The following is a 13,471-nucleotide window of genomic DNA, read 5'->3' as shown; positions in this document are numbered from 1 at the left end:
TCTCCATGTCCACTCTACCAAGGCCTGTAGGTATTCCATAAGATTCACTGAGACCCCTCCTCATTCTTATAGACTCCATCCAGTAAAGACCCTAAGTCCTCAATCCCTTCTATATAACAAACTCTTTGTCTCCAGGATCATTCTTGTAAATCTCCTCTGTGTCCCCAGCCAGCACATGCTTCCTTAGATAACTGCTCACGATATACAATATCGCAAGGGATTCTTTGGCAAGTGCAATACTGATGAGGAGGAATTTATTTTTCAGATGGTTGTTCATTTTAACATTCTTTACTGCATGGAACAATAGAGGCCAAGTTAGATACAGGAGTTGAGGGTTATGATTTTTTTGGCAAAAAAGGTGGATTTGAGGCCATGATAGTTCACTGCTGTCTTGTTAAATATTAATGGAGGCTTGAAGGGTCAAATTGTTGTTTTATTATATTTATATTCTGAGTGCATGATTTGTCACAATATTTTAAAATTAATTATTAAAGTTGTTTAAATAGAAATTGACTTCAAAGTAAGTTTTGAATTTGGTAAATGCAAGAAATGTGTTGTTGGTGGTTCAGTTCATTCACTCAATTTTTTGATAATGTCAAATAATGGTTCAAGCACATTTCGAAGCAACACTATTAAAGTTTCCAGAAGTTCAATATAATCATATTTTTAGACACAATTACAGGAGCTGACTTTGTACTTTCTCAAGATCCCCATATGCTGCAGAATAATACACTGAACTAACAAATGTATTCAGTCTGTAATGCAATAGCAAGTGGTGCGGCATCCAGAGTACTTGGGCATACATGCACAAACAATATAGTTCTTGACCAAAAACAGAAATTGATGAAAATCTGTAGGCTTGGCAGCATCTCTGGAAAGAAAGTGTTAATGTTTCGAGTCCAGTGACTTTTCATCAATATAGTTCTTAAATCTTCCTTAATAATCTAACAAGTGCCCTAATTTTCTGAGGTATTTGGAAATTCAACATGAACTTCATTTATATTGGTTACTATCACAGCAGCTTGACTGTTCATTTGTACTAAATGGTTTTTGAACTAATGAAAACAGCAGGGTGATAGGCGCTTGGCAAGAGAAATAAAAATCACTGTGGTATATGATTAAGCTGCAGCCTTGGGCACAGAGCAGCCCTCAGGGCTCAAGCTTGCAGCCTCAGAATCCTGCAGTGAGAAATGTGAACAGCACACTGCCCAACTCTTTGTTTTCTAAAAGCAAAATCAGTTAATTAAAAATGTTAGAACAAACAGTCTGATGCAATCATTTTTTTGATTCCGATTTCTTTTTGAGTGATATGTTTTCTTTAAAAACCTTGTGCATCAACTATATAGGATATATTCAGAAAGCTTACCACATAGAATTCAACTCCTTGAACAGATGCATCCATGTAAGCTGAGTGAAATGTACTTGAATTTAGCATCTATACACAAGGTTGGTTTTTAACTCTTGATTTATTTGAATTTTCCAGTTGCCAAATGATCAGAATTTATCTAGTACTCTTTGGTTTTGCTTTATTGAGTACAATGGATACAGGCTGTTATTTTCAGCTGGGATTGTAATGTTGTTCATCAGATCTCAATGAAATCTAGCTTGATAAGCCATGAATTATATTTTTGCTATTTGTTTACCATGGTGGTCAGATGCTGTCAATGTATTTGTAACAAAAGGGCATGTAATGTTATTATATGTAAGTTAAACATTAATTATGTTACACTACAAAAGAAGCTTTTGAAATGAGTTCATTACAAATGTCATCAAGAAAAATATTAACCATTTGATTCCTAACATCGACATTTTAGATGTTTCCACCTAAATAAAGGGTGACCCTGCCTCTGCTTGAAAATTCCTTGTTTGTTTGTTTGGTGTGATTGCAACAATAGCTTTGATAAATTTCTGCATTTACCTTGTCCTGTTTTTCTATCTATCTGTTCCTGAGACCCTTAATGAAGCTGACATCTCACCTCACCTATTATTTGTGTTCCTTAAACCATCTCTTGTGTGGCCTTCTGTTGATATAGATTTACTATTGCTAACATTTAAGCTACTGACTTCTTTTCAATCCAGACTGTTTTAGAGACTAGTTGAACCACCAGCATTCTGTTGCTACAGGCTTTTCCTCTTCCTGAAACCTGCACATACTGCCCTCATTCTTCTGGATGGTTATGACTTTGTGTTACAGGAGCCATCTTGTTAGACAAGGGCAGCTTTTCTTATAACTTTTTTTCAACCACATTTGTAAATTGCGTGCTATCAAACTAGTTATAGAAATGCTAGCGCCGCTCTAAAATTAAACTTGACTGTCCTCCCTGTTTTAACATTCCATACGGAAATATAATTCAAACTTAGTTATACATATTCCTTTTACTTTACTATTTGGAAACATAAGCTGAAATAATAAAATAAATCTTCATCATAACTAAGTCTGTCTCACAGTCATGAAGTATTGCTTTCTATGATAATGAAAGAAGTTATGGCCAGAAATTTATTTTTGATGAAAATTCAGAAATAAAACTTGCTCACTATTACAGTAAAAGCACTCTGTGATTGATGCCTTTCAAATCAGCATCTTATATTTGCTATAGACTCAGTCTGTTGTGGTAGAGGAAAACTACTTGATAGTCTCATCATAAAAGCTTTTTTAAAATACAATGCAATTCATTAATACAGTGTTTTCTAACTAAACTGATCAGAAATGGTGTTCGACGGCTTCTGAATAAATGGGACTTGACATTGGATCTCCTGGCTCAGAGGTATGGACACTACCACTATACCAAAAGAGCTCTACAGTGTAGTTTATTGCCTGATACCAAATAAGTACAAGTCACAATGATGTAATATAAACATGTTTTGAAGACTGTTGAAAGCCCAGATTGTAGGTGTTACTCATTTGAGAGTCTAAGCTGTCTATCCTTCCTAATCACACTCAAAAAATCAAGTCTATATGACATCATTGTAGTTGGTGGTGCTTATTGGCACTTTCCTGCTTCAAACCATTTTGATCCTTACACCCCTGTACAACTGGTAATGGAGGTAGGTTTGCAAGGCAGAATTGCCTGTCATGAAAGGTAAAATCTGGTTCAAGCATCTTTTAAAGAAAGGTGAGTATATCTGCAAGTGAACAAAAGGTTGACAACATTTAAGAGCACAAGGCATAGTGCCACTCTTCACTTTCTCTGACAATGTGTGTGTATGTGCAGATGTAATTACAAGCTTTTAAAATAAATGGAATCTGTTTACTTTTAACCGATCAGTTATAGACCACTATGAGAACAACTCCTGGAGCTGCCTTGAAATGCATACGTATTTGGAAATATTTGGGTTTCTGGGAGTATTGTGTTTTAGTACCAGAAGAAGGGGAAAAAACTGAGCTGATCTGTGTTGGGCTGTTTAACAAACAGGAGGCAAAACTGCAAAAATACAGATCTTTCTTTGAGCATGGCTTTGTATTATAAATGAGATTTGAATCAGTTTTGGCCTGAAGTAAACCACTGCAGAGACCAGGTCTATACTGGGACTAATTTGAAGGCACAAAAGTGCAAACAGCAGATTTGCTACCACATCAGTTTGATTCCATTTGCCATATAAGCTTTCATACTGTTTGCACAAAAGGAGAGAAGAAAATGGAAGAAGTCTAGTTTTATTTGCTTAACGGTTACTTCAAATGGGTACCACTTTGAATCAGAAATGTTAACTGAGCAATTCAATCAACAGTGTAAATTGAACAATGGAACTTGGTTAAAGAAGGGGGATGTGATGGAAACAAGGTGTAAATACAATAATGGATTTGCACTCTCCAATCTGATCTACACAATTGCAATCCAGTGGCCAGTGCAAGTGTTTAAAAAATCTGATCTGTTAAGTTAGTAATAAAATAAAGATAAACCATCTTTGGAGAAGATTTCATGGTGGCATCAATTCAGAAACTTAACAAAAGTAGAAATTTTATGAGCTAAAAAGCTAACTCGTTTTGACAAGGCTGTCTTTTTTTGATCTCGACAGTTCATTATAAACAATTAGCAAATTTTCAGTCAGGTTTGGAAGTATCAAGAGGAACAGGAGTCTTTGTGAGCATGCCTGATGATCTTCTCATGTGGACTTGGATCACACTTTACAATTAAAATGAAATGACAATGAATGAAGGTGAACATAGCTGTAAAACTATTTGCCTGTTTTTGTTTCAGCTGAATAAAATGAAAGATTTTTATGAGAAGATAAATGAGCAATGTGAAGCTTACAAAGAGTTAATCAGGTCGCAGAACGAAAATCGCGAGGTAGTAATTTTATTGATCTGTTTTTGGACATAAATATGTTTTATCTATTGTATTTTTACTTGGCTGTTTGTGTCTGGCTTAATGTAGAAATTATGATTTCTATGTCACTAATATGGTATGAAACAAAGTCAAGTTCTGTTTTGGAAAGTATTTACAGATTAGTTGTACTTTTTTTAAAACAACGTTTTGCAGGTGGGTTTAAGTATGAAAAATTGCAGCAATATATTGATTCTGCAGTATAGCAGTTCTGAACTTGAGGATGTAGGAAATCAAATGTGTTTTGCACTATAACCCACACTTCCAGTCTCTGATGATAGCTAGGGATATATTTTCAATGGGCTTATAATTAAGGTGCTGTGTACCCTCAGACTCTATGACGACGCATACAGGATTGAGCCAAAAGCGTTGCACATCATGCTTTTTAGCCTTAATTTTTTGATTCACACCCACAAATAATTCTAGGTCTTTGACTACATTAGCAATTTATTTGAGTCCAATATTTTTTGCTAAAATCAGCAATTGCTGGAAATACTCAGCAGGTTTTGCACCATCTGTGGAGAGAGAAACTAAATTATGTTTTCAAGTCAAATACGACTCTTCAGAACTAAAGGAAGGTGGAATATGTGATCTGTTTTATGCCATTGAAAAGAGGAAGGAAGAACAAATGGGAGTATCTGTGATAGGGTACAAATCAGAAAGATTAAATAACTAATATGTCATGGAACAAAAGATACAGCAAATCATAATGTTTGCAGCAAAAAAGCAAATACTGCTATTAGCTCGTTGAGCTACATGGCTAACATATAGCTCAGGTTAACATCATTTAAACATAATCATGGCCCAAATCCTGGGGCTCTAGGGGCATTGGGATGCTTAGGTAGGTGGTCCAGACCAGGAACAGCACCATGATTTCTATCCTTGCTCTTAAATCCAATAGGTTTCTCTCGGACGATTTCATATTTAAGAGGGAGTAATTATTAACTATTTGTTATCAGCTTCTTTTGTGGAAACTAAATGTTAGGCTGAAATTTAAAGTTTTGACTTGTATGTTTTCATCATGCATGTGTCATACTGTGGATTATTATAAAACCTTCACATTAGAATAGTGATTTGGTTATGCCAAAAAGTATATTGGAGGCCCGTATAGTTCTTCAAGTGTCTTGTTTCACGGTAAATGCTTCATTTCAGAGTCTTATTAAAAGGGGCTTAGAAATCCAAATATTTTTTACATATGCCTCAAACTTTACCAAGGGATATGTGTTCTTTTCTGAGTTGGTTTATGTACTCCTCATTCAGTCAAAGTAATCTTGTGGGCTGAAATAAATAGCATGTAAAATGCCATTGGTTTCTTCCAGAAGAATGAGTGAGCTGCAGGTACTAGTAATTGAATTGCCCCTCATTAAATTGTGTGCCAGGTTCCTGTTGAGGTGGTTTTTGAATTTCACTAACTTTTTAACAAATAACAATCCTTACTCTCAATTCTCTTCCGGCAGTTATTCAGTTAGAGCTCCAAATTTCTTTGCCGAAGAAGCTGAAATGTTGGAATTGAAATGGTAAAATTTGACTTGATAATACTAAGCGATAAAGTTTGTTGGAAGATCTCTGATTTTAATTAATATGGGCTCTTGTTCTTCAGAAAGTTCATGAAGACCTGACAGCAACTAACAAAATGTTAAATCATTGGCGCAGTGAATGTTCTGAAAAAGATGCGCTGATTGACACTATAAGCACGGAACTACAAAATGTGAAACGTAGCTTTGAGAGAGAGAAAAATTCTGTTGCTGAGGCTAAAAATGAAATTCAGAAACTTGCAAGGGCACATCAAAAGGATGCAGAGGTAATGTGATGAATTGCAAGGTATTCTCATAAACTGAATGTTTGTTATTGGTTGGATATATGAATCATCATTCCACATTGCCCATGTTATTACTACTACTTGCTTTGGCAGCTCTTGCACTTGACTTAAGTTTTGTAGTGAGGTTATTATATCTGTTCATTTATGTAATTATTAGTCTTTAATTTTCCTTATCGATAACAAGGCAGGCCTAATGCATAGATTTATTGTAGTGAAGCTGTTAACTGCCAGAGAATGTATCAGTGAGAATGCAAATGTTCTGATAGTTTGTTCCTGAAGTACTATCCCCTCCGTTATCAAGAATCAATCTACATTTGTCTTAACGGTATTTGAAGATTCTGCACCACTGCCTTTTGAAGAAGGGAATACTAAAGTCTTAACCTTCTGAGAGGGGGAAAAGAAAGTCTGTTTTAAGTGAACACTTCCTTACTTCTAAATTATGACCCCTAGTTCTGGATTCTCCCATTCATGAATGTCTCCTAACCACAAATAATTTTGAACCCATGCATGCTATAAGAACTATTTCCTTTTTAGTAAGACATTGATTTGTTTTGGCATTGTGAATTTTCAAAGTGGCTTTTTGACTTTTGTTCTCCATGTCACCATGTGCTAGGCAAATGTTGCCAGTGGTAAGTATTCCTAAACTTCATGATTAGACAGAATACTGCCAACTATTAATTTAAAAATAAGGGTTTTCAAACTTACCGTTCTGAGCCTTTGGGGTTTAAACTAGGTGATCATAAAGTTAATAATGAACCTGAAGATTTATAACACTACATTGGTTTGATAGTGTATTCATTTTTGGAAGAAAGTTATCGAGAAATCAGCTATTGCCCTCGTGCCTGACAGTGTAGAAACAAACCTTTCACCCCTGACCAGCAAAGCTAAACCATGCTAATTCCTTTTATCTGCATTTGGTCCATAACCTATAATGCCCTGGCATTTAAAGTACTCATCCTGATGCTTCTTAAATGTTGTGACAGTACCTGCCTCCACCCCTTTTCAGGCAGCATGTTCCAAATTCCTACCACCCTCTGGGTGAATTTATTTTTCTCTCTCAAATCATCTCTAAACCACTTAATCCTCACTGAAAACTTCTGCCCTCTCGTCTGAGACATGTCTGACATGAGGATAAGATTCTCGTGAGCTATGTTGTCTCTGGCTCTCATAATTTTGTCATACCTCAATCAGACCCCCCTCCTGCCTCCTTTGATCCAAGGGAAACAAACCCAGCCTGTCCAATCTCTCATATGAGATTTTTCATTCCAGGCAAAGTCCTGGTGCTCCTCTGCATCCTCTCCAATACAAACTTCTGACAGAGTGGTGACAAAAACTTTTTAGAGCATTCCATCTATGGCCTAAACAAAGTTTTATTATAGCAAGACTTCCTTGCTCCTGTATTCTGTGTCCTGCTACGTTGAAACTTCAACCATTTGAGCAGCTTTATTCCCAAGAATTAGATCTGGCACTGCCCCCTTTTATAGTAGAATTATTTATGTACTGCCGCAATAAGGTCTTTTGGATGCACCTTAAGAATGCCGCCTCATGTAATCCTTTCACACTCAGGCTATCCCAGTTAATGTTAGCAAAGTTGAAATCCTGACAACTGTAACCCTTTTTCTTTCACACCTTTCTGTGATATGCCTGTATATCTGCTCTTCTGCCTGTCTCTGAATTTTGGGAAGCCTGTGGTATAATCCTAGCAAAGTAATGGTCATGTTTTTATTTTCAAGCTTTACCCAGATGGCCTCATTTGAAGATCCTTCTTGTATATCCTCTCTTATTGCTGCACTCATGGTTTTTCTTTATCAATTATGCTAAGTCCCCACCTCTCTTACATTCCCCCCATCGTGCCTGCAGCTTCTATTACCTGTATACCTCTGTACACAAGTTTATCATTTAGAAAATGTTGTTTTCTACACTGTCTAATGCTTGCTGATATATTCATCAGAAGTACCTGGCCATAAGTGCGATTACTTATTCTGGAAAGGGTGATTGAAAGATTGCTGTGGAATCTAATACAACTCTTTTTGTAGTAGCAAGTTGTAGGGGAAAAAATAGACTTTGCAGGTATAAATTGCTAAACACTTGCATTATCCAGATAGATTTGCTGATAGCTAGTTTGTCCTCATGCCAGGTCACCTATTTCTGCGAGCCTCTGAAATAGTTTAGCAGTAATACAAAATATTGATTAGAAAAGTATGTTCAAATATTTTATTTTGTTACTCCTTCATTATATTTAAAGCTTTTGTTCTTGCTTACAGTATTCTTAGACTATTATTCTAATACACTGGCATTTTTCTCACAGGAGAAACTGACCTTCCTTCATAGTTTGTACCAGCAACTAGTAGCAGGCTGTGTCGTAATGAAGCAACCAAATGGCATGTTGGCGAAATTTTCTTGGCCAGAGCTGTGCACAATTCTGCAAGAGAACATTGACATCCTTACTTCAGATCTTAACAGGGCTAATGAAAAGGTAACTTGCTTGATGTTGCAACTCATTTAGCCAATGACATTTGTCTGTATCACAGCATGGTTTGTTTTAAAACAGGTTGACAGTCAACATTTTTCAAAAGGAATTTTCTATTTAGTAATTCAGAAACATTAATTATAATTAGTCTCTGGCACAGTTTTTTGTTTCCTTATCTGAAGGGATACAAATGCTACTGAAGTCTGAGTGAATACTCCAGGTGCCATTGGTCTCTCAGATTTGAATGTTGTTCTGTACTTTTCCCAGGTTTGCTAATCCCACTACTGAGAATTGGCCACAGGGACCTAATTAGAGAAAGATAAATGCATCTAAGTTTTATCAAGAAGGAAATTTAAATCTTTTATGCATTTTTAGTAATGAAACAAAATCTCATGCACAATACATAAGAATGTACACCTGCAAAATAACTTGGATGAGTCCTTATACAAGTACACTGGCCCTATCCACACCTCTTCCTCTGTTACATCGATGACTGACTATATCGGCGCCGCCTCATGCTCCCACGAGGATCTCGAACAGTTCATCCACTTCACTAACACCTTTCACCCCAACCTTAAATTCAACTAGATCATCTCCGATACCGTGCGCTCTTTCTCTGGCGTGCACTCGCTCTTTTCTTCCTGGACCTCTGTTTCCATCTCTGGCAACCACCTGGAAACCAATATCCATTTGAAGCCTACTGACTTCCACAGCTACCGAGAATAGACCTCTCTTAACCCACCTTCCTGCAAAAATGCACCCCCTATTCCCAATTCCTTCGCCTCCCCCCGCATTTGCTTCCGAGATGAGGCATTCCACTCCCGGACATCCCAGATGTCCTCGTTTTTCAAGGACTGCAATTTCCCCTCCACAGTGGTCGAAAACGCCCTTGACCGCCTCTCTCATGTTTCCCACAACTCATTCCTTACACCCCCTCCCCATAATAACCACCAAAACAGAATCCCCCTCGTCCTCACGCACCACCTCCTAGTCAAACCACTTCAACTCCCCCTCCCACTCCTTGGACGACATGTCCATCCTGGGCCACCTCCAGTGCCACAACGATGCTACCCGAAGGTTGCAGGAACAGCACCTCATACTTTGCTTGGGAACCCTGCAGCCCAATAGTGTCAAAATGGTCTTCATAAGCTTCAAAATCTCCCCTCCCCAACCACATCCCAAAATCAGCCCAGCTCGCCCCGGCCTTCCTAACCTGTCCGTCCTTTCTCCCGCCAATCCATCCTCCCGCCACTATCCACCCTCCCGCCACTATCCACCCTCCCGCCACTATCCACCCTCCCGCCACTATCCACCCTCCCGCCACTATCCACCCTCCCGCCACTATCCACCCTCCCGCCCCCACATCCTACCTACCAGCCTCATCCCCGTCTCCCGATTTATTTCAGAATTCCCTTTCCCTCCCTCATTTTTGAAGAAGAGCCCAGACCCATAATGTCAGCTTTCGTGCTCCTCTGATGCTGCTTGGTTTGCTGTGTTCATCCAGCTCTACACCTTGTTATCTCGTATGCAAGTCCATGCTCTCCTCCAATGTGCCCAATTTGAGGATGTTGACCATAAATAGTATTGATATCACCCTGTAATGTATTTGATGTTTGCCTCGTAATTTACAAGTCACCATTTCCACTCATGCTTGAAGAATATGGTAAGGCAAACTGGCGTAGGAGTCAACTTGAGATCCAGAAGATTAGCATAATTAATTGGAGCTGGTTTTACAGATTATTTTCGGAGTCTGATACTGAGGATAATCCACAGCATGAATATGCTGCTACTAATGTGAATGCAAAATAGGTTGAGAAAATGTTTTTGATACAAGGGATTGTTATACAGACATATCTAGGGCCTAAACATTATTCCTGTTCAGACTGAGCCAATGATCTGGGGTCCTCCCTGGAGGTGACACGAGTGGAAATAATTAGGCAATACTTGCGCTGTTTTCGCCACATCACCAATTAAATTTTGAGCAAGATGGCCCTTTTGGATTTTCTGAATTCACCAACAATTAAGACTCTTAAGTGGTCTTTGCAGGCAAGTAAAATGATTGGTTTCCCACTAGGTAACCAGGAGACTTGCTTGCCATTTTGAGGGGTGCGACATTATTTGCGTGGGCTGGGGTCAATGGGAGGCAATGATAGGGAACAAGATGTTCAGCTCTGAATGCCAATCCCTACCTTAGTCTCAAATCATCTGGTCCACCCTGTACCTGTGACTTCCACCTTTGGAGAACCAAAGTAAAGCTTCTTCTACCTTCTCACCTGAGGAGTGACTTCAACCAAAAGGTATTTGAAGTTGATAACAGCTGACGTCAGCACGACCTAAATAGGTTATCAACCTAACTGACATGAAATATAGTGAACTTTCTTTGCAGCTGGGTGACCAGTCAGTGATTAACACACCAGCTCCTACAATAGGTCTCCTAAAGAGAAAATTTTGCCCTGAGTGTGTTGTTTCAAATCTGCTTTCAGTGGCTGTCAAAAATGGAAGATCTAATAATTGGCTAAAATCAATCTTTAAGGATGAAAATTGGATGCCACATGAATTTAGTTAGAACATTACTGAGGTTGCACTGCAGCATAATGAGGAGGGGAAGTTACTTTGTATCTGATCCATTCTGTAATGTCCTTGTTATCTAAAATAAATTTGTGAATTTGACATTTTTCACAGTTTTGTTGCACTAGCCCCAAAAGCAAAACTTGCAGGTATCATAAAACAGAAAAAAAATCATTCTTGCTGCTGTTTAGCTTCAGAATTTCAGTTCTAGATTTTATTTATCAACTGCGAATTGAATTGATAACCATTCAAAAAATACTACTGTTTTATTTTGTGGTTTGTGAGAAAACAACAAATGCATTTTGTTAAAAAGAAACTGATTGCATTCAGATTTGGAAAACGGCACCATGTTATCAGTAACAGTTCAGCGACACCCAATTTATATTTCGCTAGGACCATTCAGCTCCTAATATCTTAACAGACTTGGTTCAAACAAGGACAAAAGAGCTGATGTGAGAGTGACTGCCCTTGACATAGAGGTCACATTTGACTCAGTGTGGCATCAAGTAGCCCAAGCAAAACTGGAATCAGTGGGTATCAACGAGCAAACTCCCTGCTCATAGCACATAGGAAGATGGTTGTGGTTGTTGGAAGTCAGTCTTCTCAGCTCCAGGAGATCTTTAGGGTGGTGTCACAGGCCCGACCATCTTCAGCTACTTCATCAATGACCTTCCTTCTATCATACGGTCAGAAGTGAGTGATGATTGCGCAATGTTCAGCACTGTTCACGACTCCTCAGACATTGAAGCAGTCCATGTTCAAATACATCAAGATGTGGGCAATAACGAGGCTTGGGCAGAGATCCTTGGGCAAGTATCATTCACGCTGCACAAATGTCATAAAATGGCCATATGCAATCTAATCACCAGCCTTGACATTCAATGATGTTACCATTGCTGAATCCCCCACTATCAACATCTTTTGGGTCACCATTGAATAGAAACTTGACTGTCTGTGTGGAGTTTGCACATTCTCCCCGTGTCTGCGTGGGTTTTCTTCCGGTGCTCCGGTTTCCTCCCACTGTCCAAAGATGTGCAGATTAGGTGGATTGGCCATGCTAAATTGCCCATAGTGTTCAGGAGTGTGTGGGTTATAGGGGAATGGGTCTGGGTGGGATGCTTTAAGGGGCTGTGTGGACTTGTTGGGCAGAAGGGCCTGTTTCCACACTGTAGGGAATCTAATCTAATAACTTAACTGGAATCACCACACAAACACAGTGGCCAAAAGAGCAAGTTGGAGGCTAGGAACAGTACAGGGAATAATTCACCACCTGACTCCCAAAGACTGACCGCTATCTACAGGACATAAGTCAGGTGTGTGTTGGAATGCACCCCACTTGTCTGGATGAATGCAGCTCCAACAACACTCAAGAAAGTTGACACATCCAGATCAAATCAGCCCACTTGGCGCCACATCAACAAGCATCCTGTCCTTCCATCATCGATGTTCAGTACACGCTGTGCTCCTATCTATAAGATGCACTGCAAAAATTCACCAAAGATCCAGCAACAGCACCTTCCAAACCCACAACCACTTCCATCTGGAAAGACAAGGACAGCCGATACATGGGAACAACACCACCTGGAAGCCACTCACCATCCTGGCATGGAAATATGTTGCTGTTCTTTCACTGTCACTGGGTCAAAATCCTGGAATTCCCTTCCTAAGGGCATTGTCAGTCAACCCACAGTATGTGGGCTGCAGCAGTTCAAGAAGGCAGGCTCACCACTACCTTCTTAAGGCCAACTGTGGACATGCAATAACTTGCGACACCCACATCCCACAAGTGAATTTAAAAAATGTCTCTCAGTTTTTATAATAGTGGTTACACTGAATATTGACATAATCACAAGACATGGAGAGAACACAATTTGTCTTAAAAGTGAAGCGCTGGGGCATTAGTATTTTAAAATTTAGATCAATGACTTAGATTGATTAAGTGATTTTATTTTTGTCACATGTACTGAGGTACATTGAAAAATGTTGTTTTTCGTGTTATTCCGGCAGATTGTACTATACAAAGTGCATCAGAGTAGCAGAACAGAGTGCAGAATACAGTGAAACAGCTGCAGAGAAGGTGCATGAGGGGGAGGGAGCGAGAGGGAGCGAGAGGGAGCACAATCAGATTTAATCATTTGAGAATTATGATAACAGCGGGGAAGAAGCTGGTCTCAAATCTATTTGTATGCGTATTCAAACTTTTATATCTTCTGCCAGGAGGAAGACAGTATAAACACGGGAGGGATGTTTGATTATGTTGTTTCTGCTCCCGAGGCAGCGAGACGTATGGAT

At 38.9% G+C, this 13,471-nt stretch overlaps 1 protein-coding gene across 4 annotated transcripts in view; it reads left to right on the top strand.

Moving 5' to 3' along the window:
- Window positions 1-13,471, top strand: part of LOC125451272 (coiled-coil domain-containing protein 171-like) — a 205,575-nt gene that overhangs the window by 58,130 nt on the left and 133,974 nt on the right. For all 4 annotated transcript variants that reach the window (XM_048528223.2, XM_048528221.2, XM_048528222.2 and 1 more), the window contains 3 exons: window positions 4,197-4,286; window positions 5,923-6,123; window positions 8,450-8,617. In XM_048528223.2, coding sequence (XP_048384180.2) covers window positions 4,197-4,286; window positions 5,923-6,123; window positions 8,450-8,617 — 459 coding nt within the window. The remainder of the gene's footprint in view (window positions 1-4,196; window positions 4,287-5,922; window positions 6,124-8,449; window positions 8,618-13,471) is intronic.

The sequence above is a fragment of the Stegostoma tigrinum genome, chromosome 3, assembly GCF_030684315.1.
Source record: "Stegostoma tigrinum isolate sSteTig4 chromosome 3, sSteTig4.hap1, whole genome shotgun sequence".
In the NCBI taxonomy this organism is placed as follows: Eukaryota; Metazoa; Chordata; class Chondrichthyes; order Orectolobiformes; family Stegostomatidae; genus Stegostoma; species Stegostoma tigrinum.
Note: the sequence above shows the minus strand (reverse complement) of the source record. Positions and strands in the feature narration are given on the sequence as shown.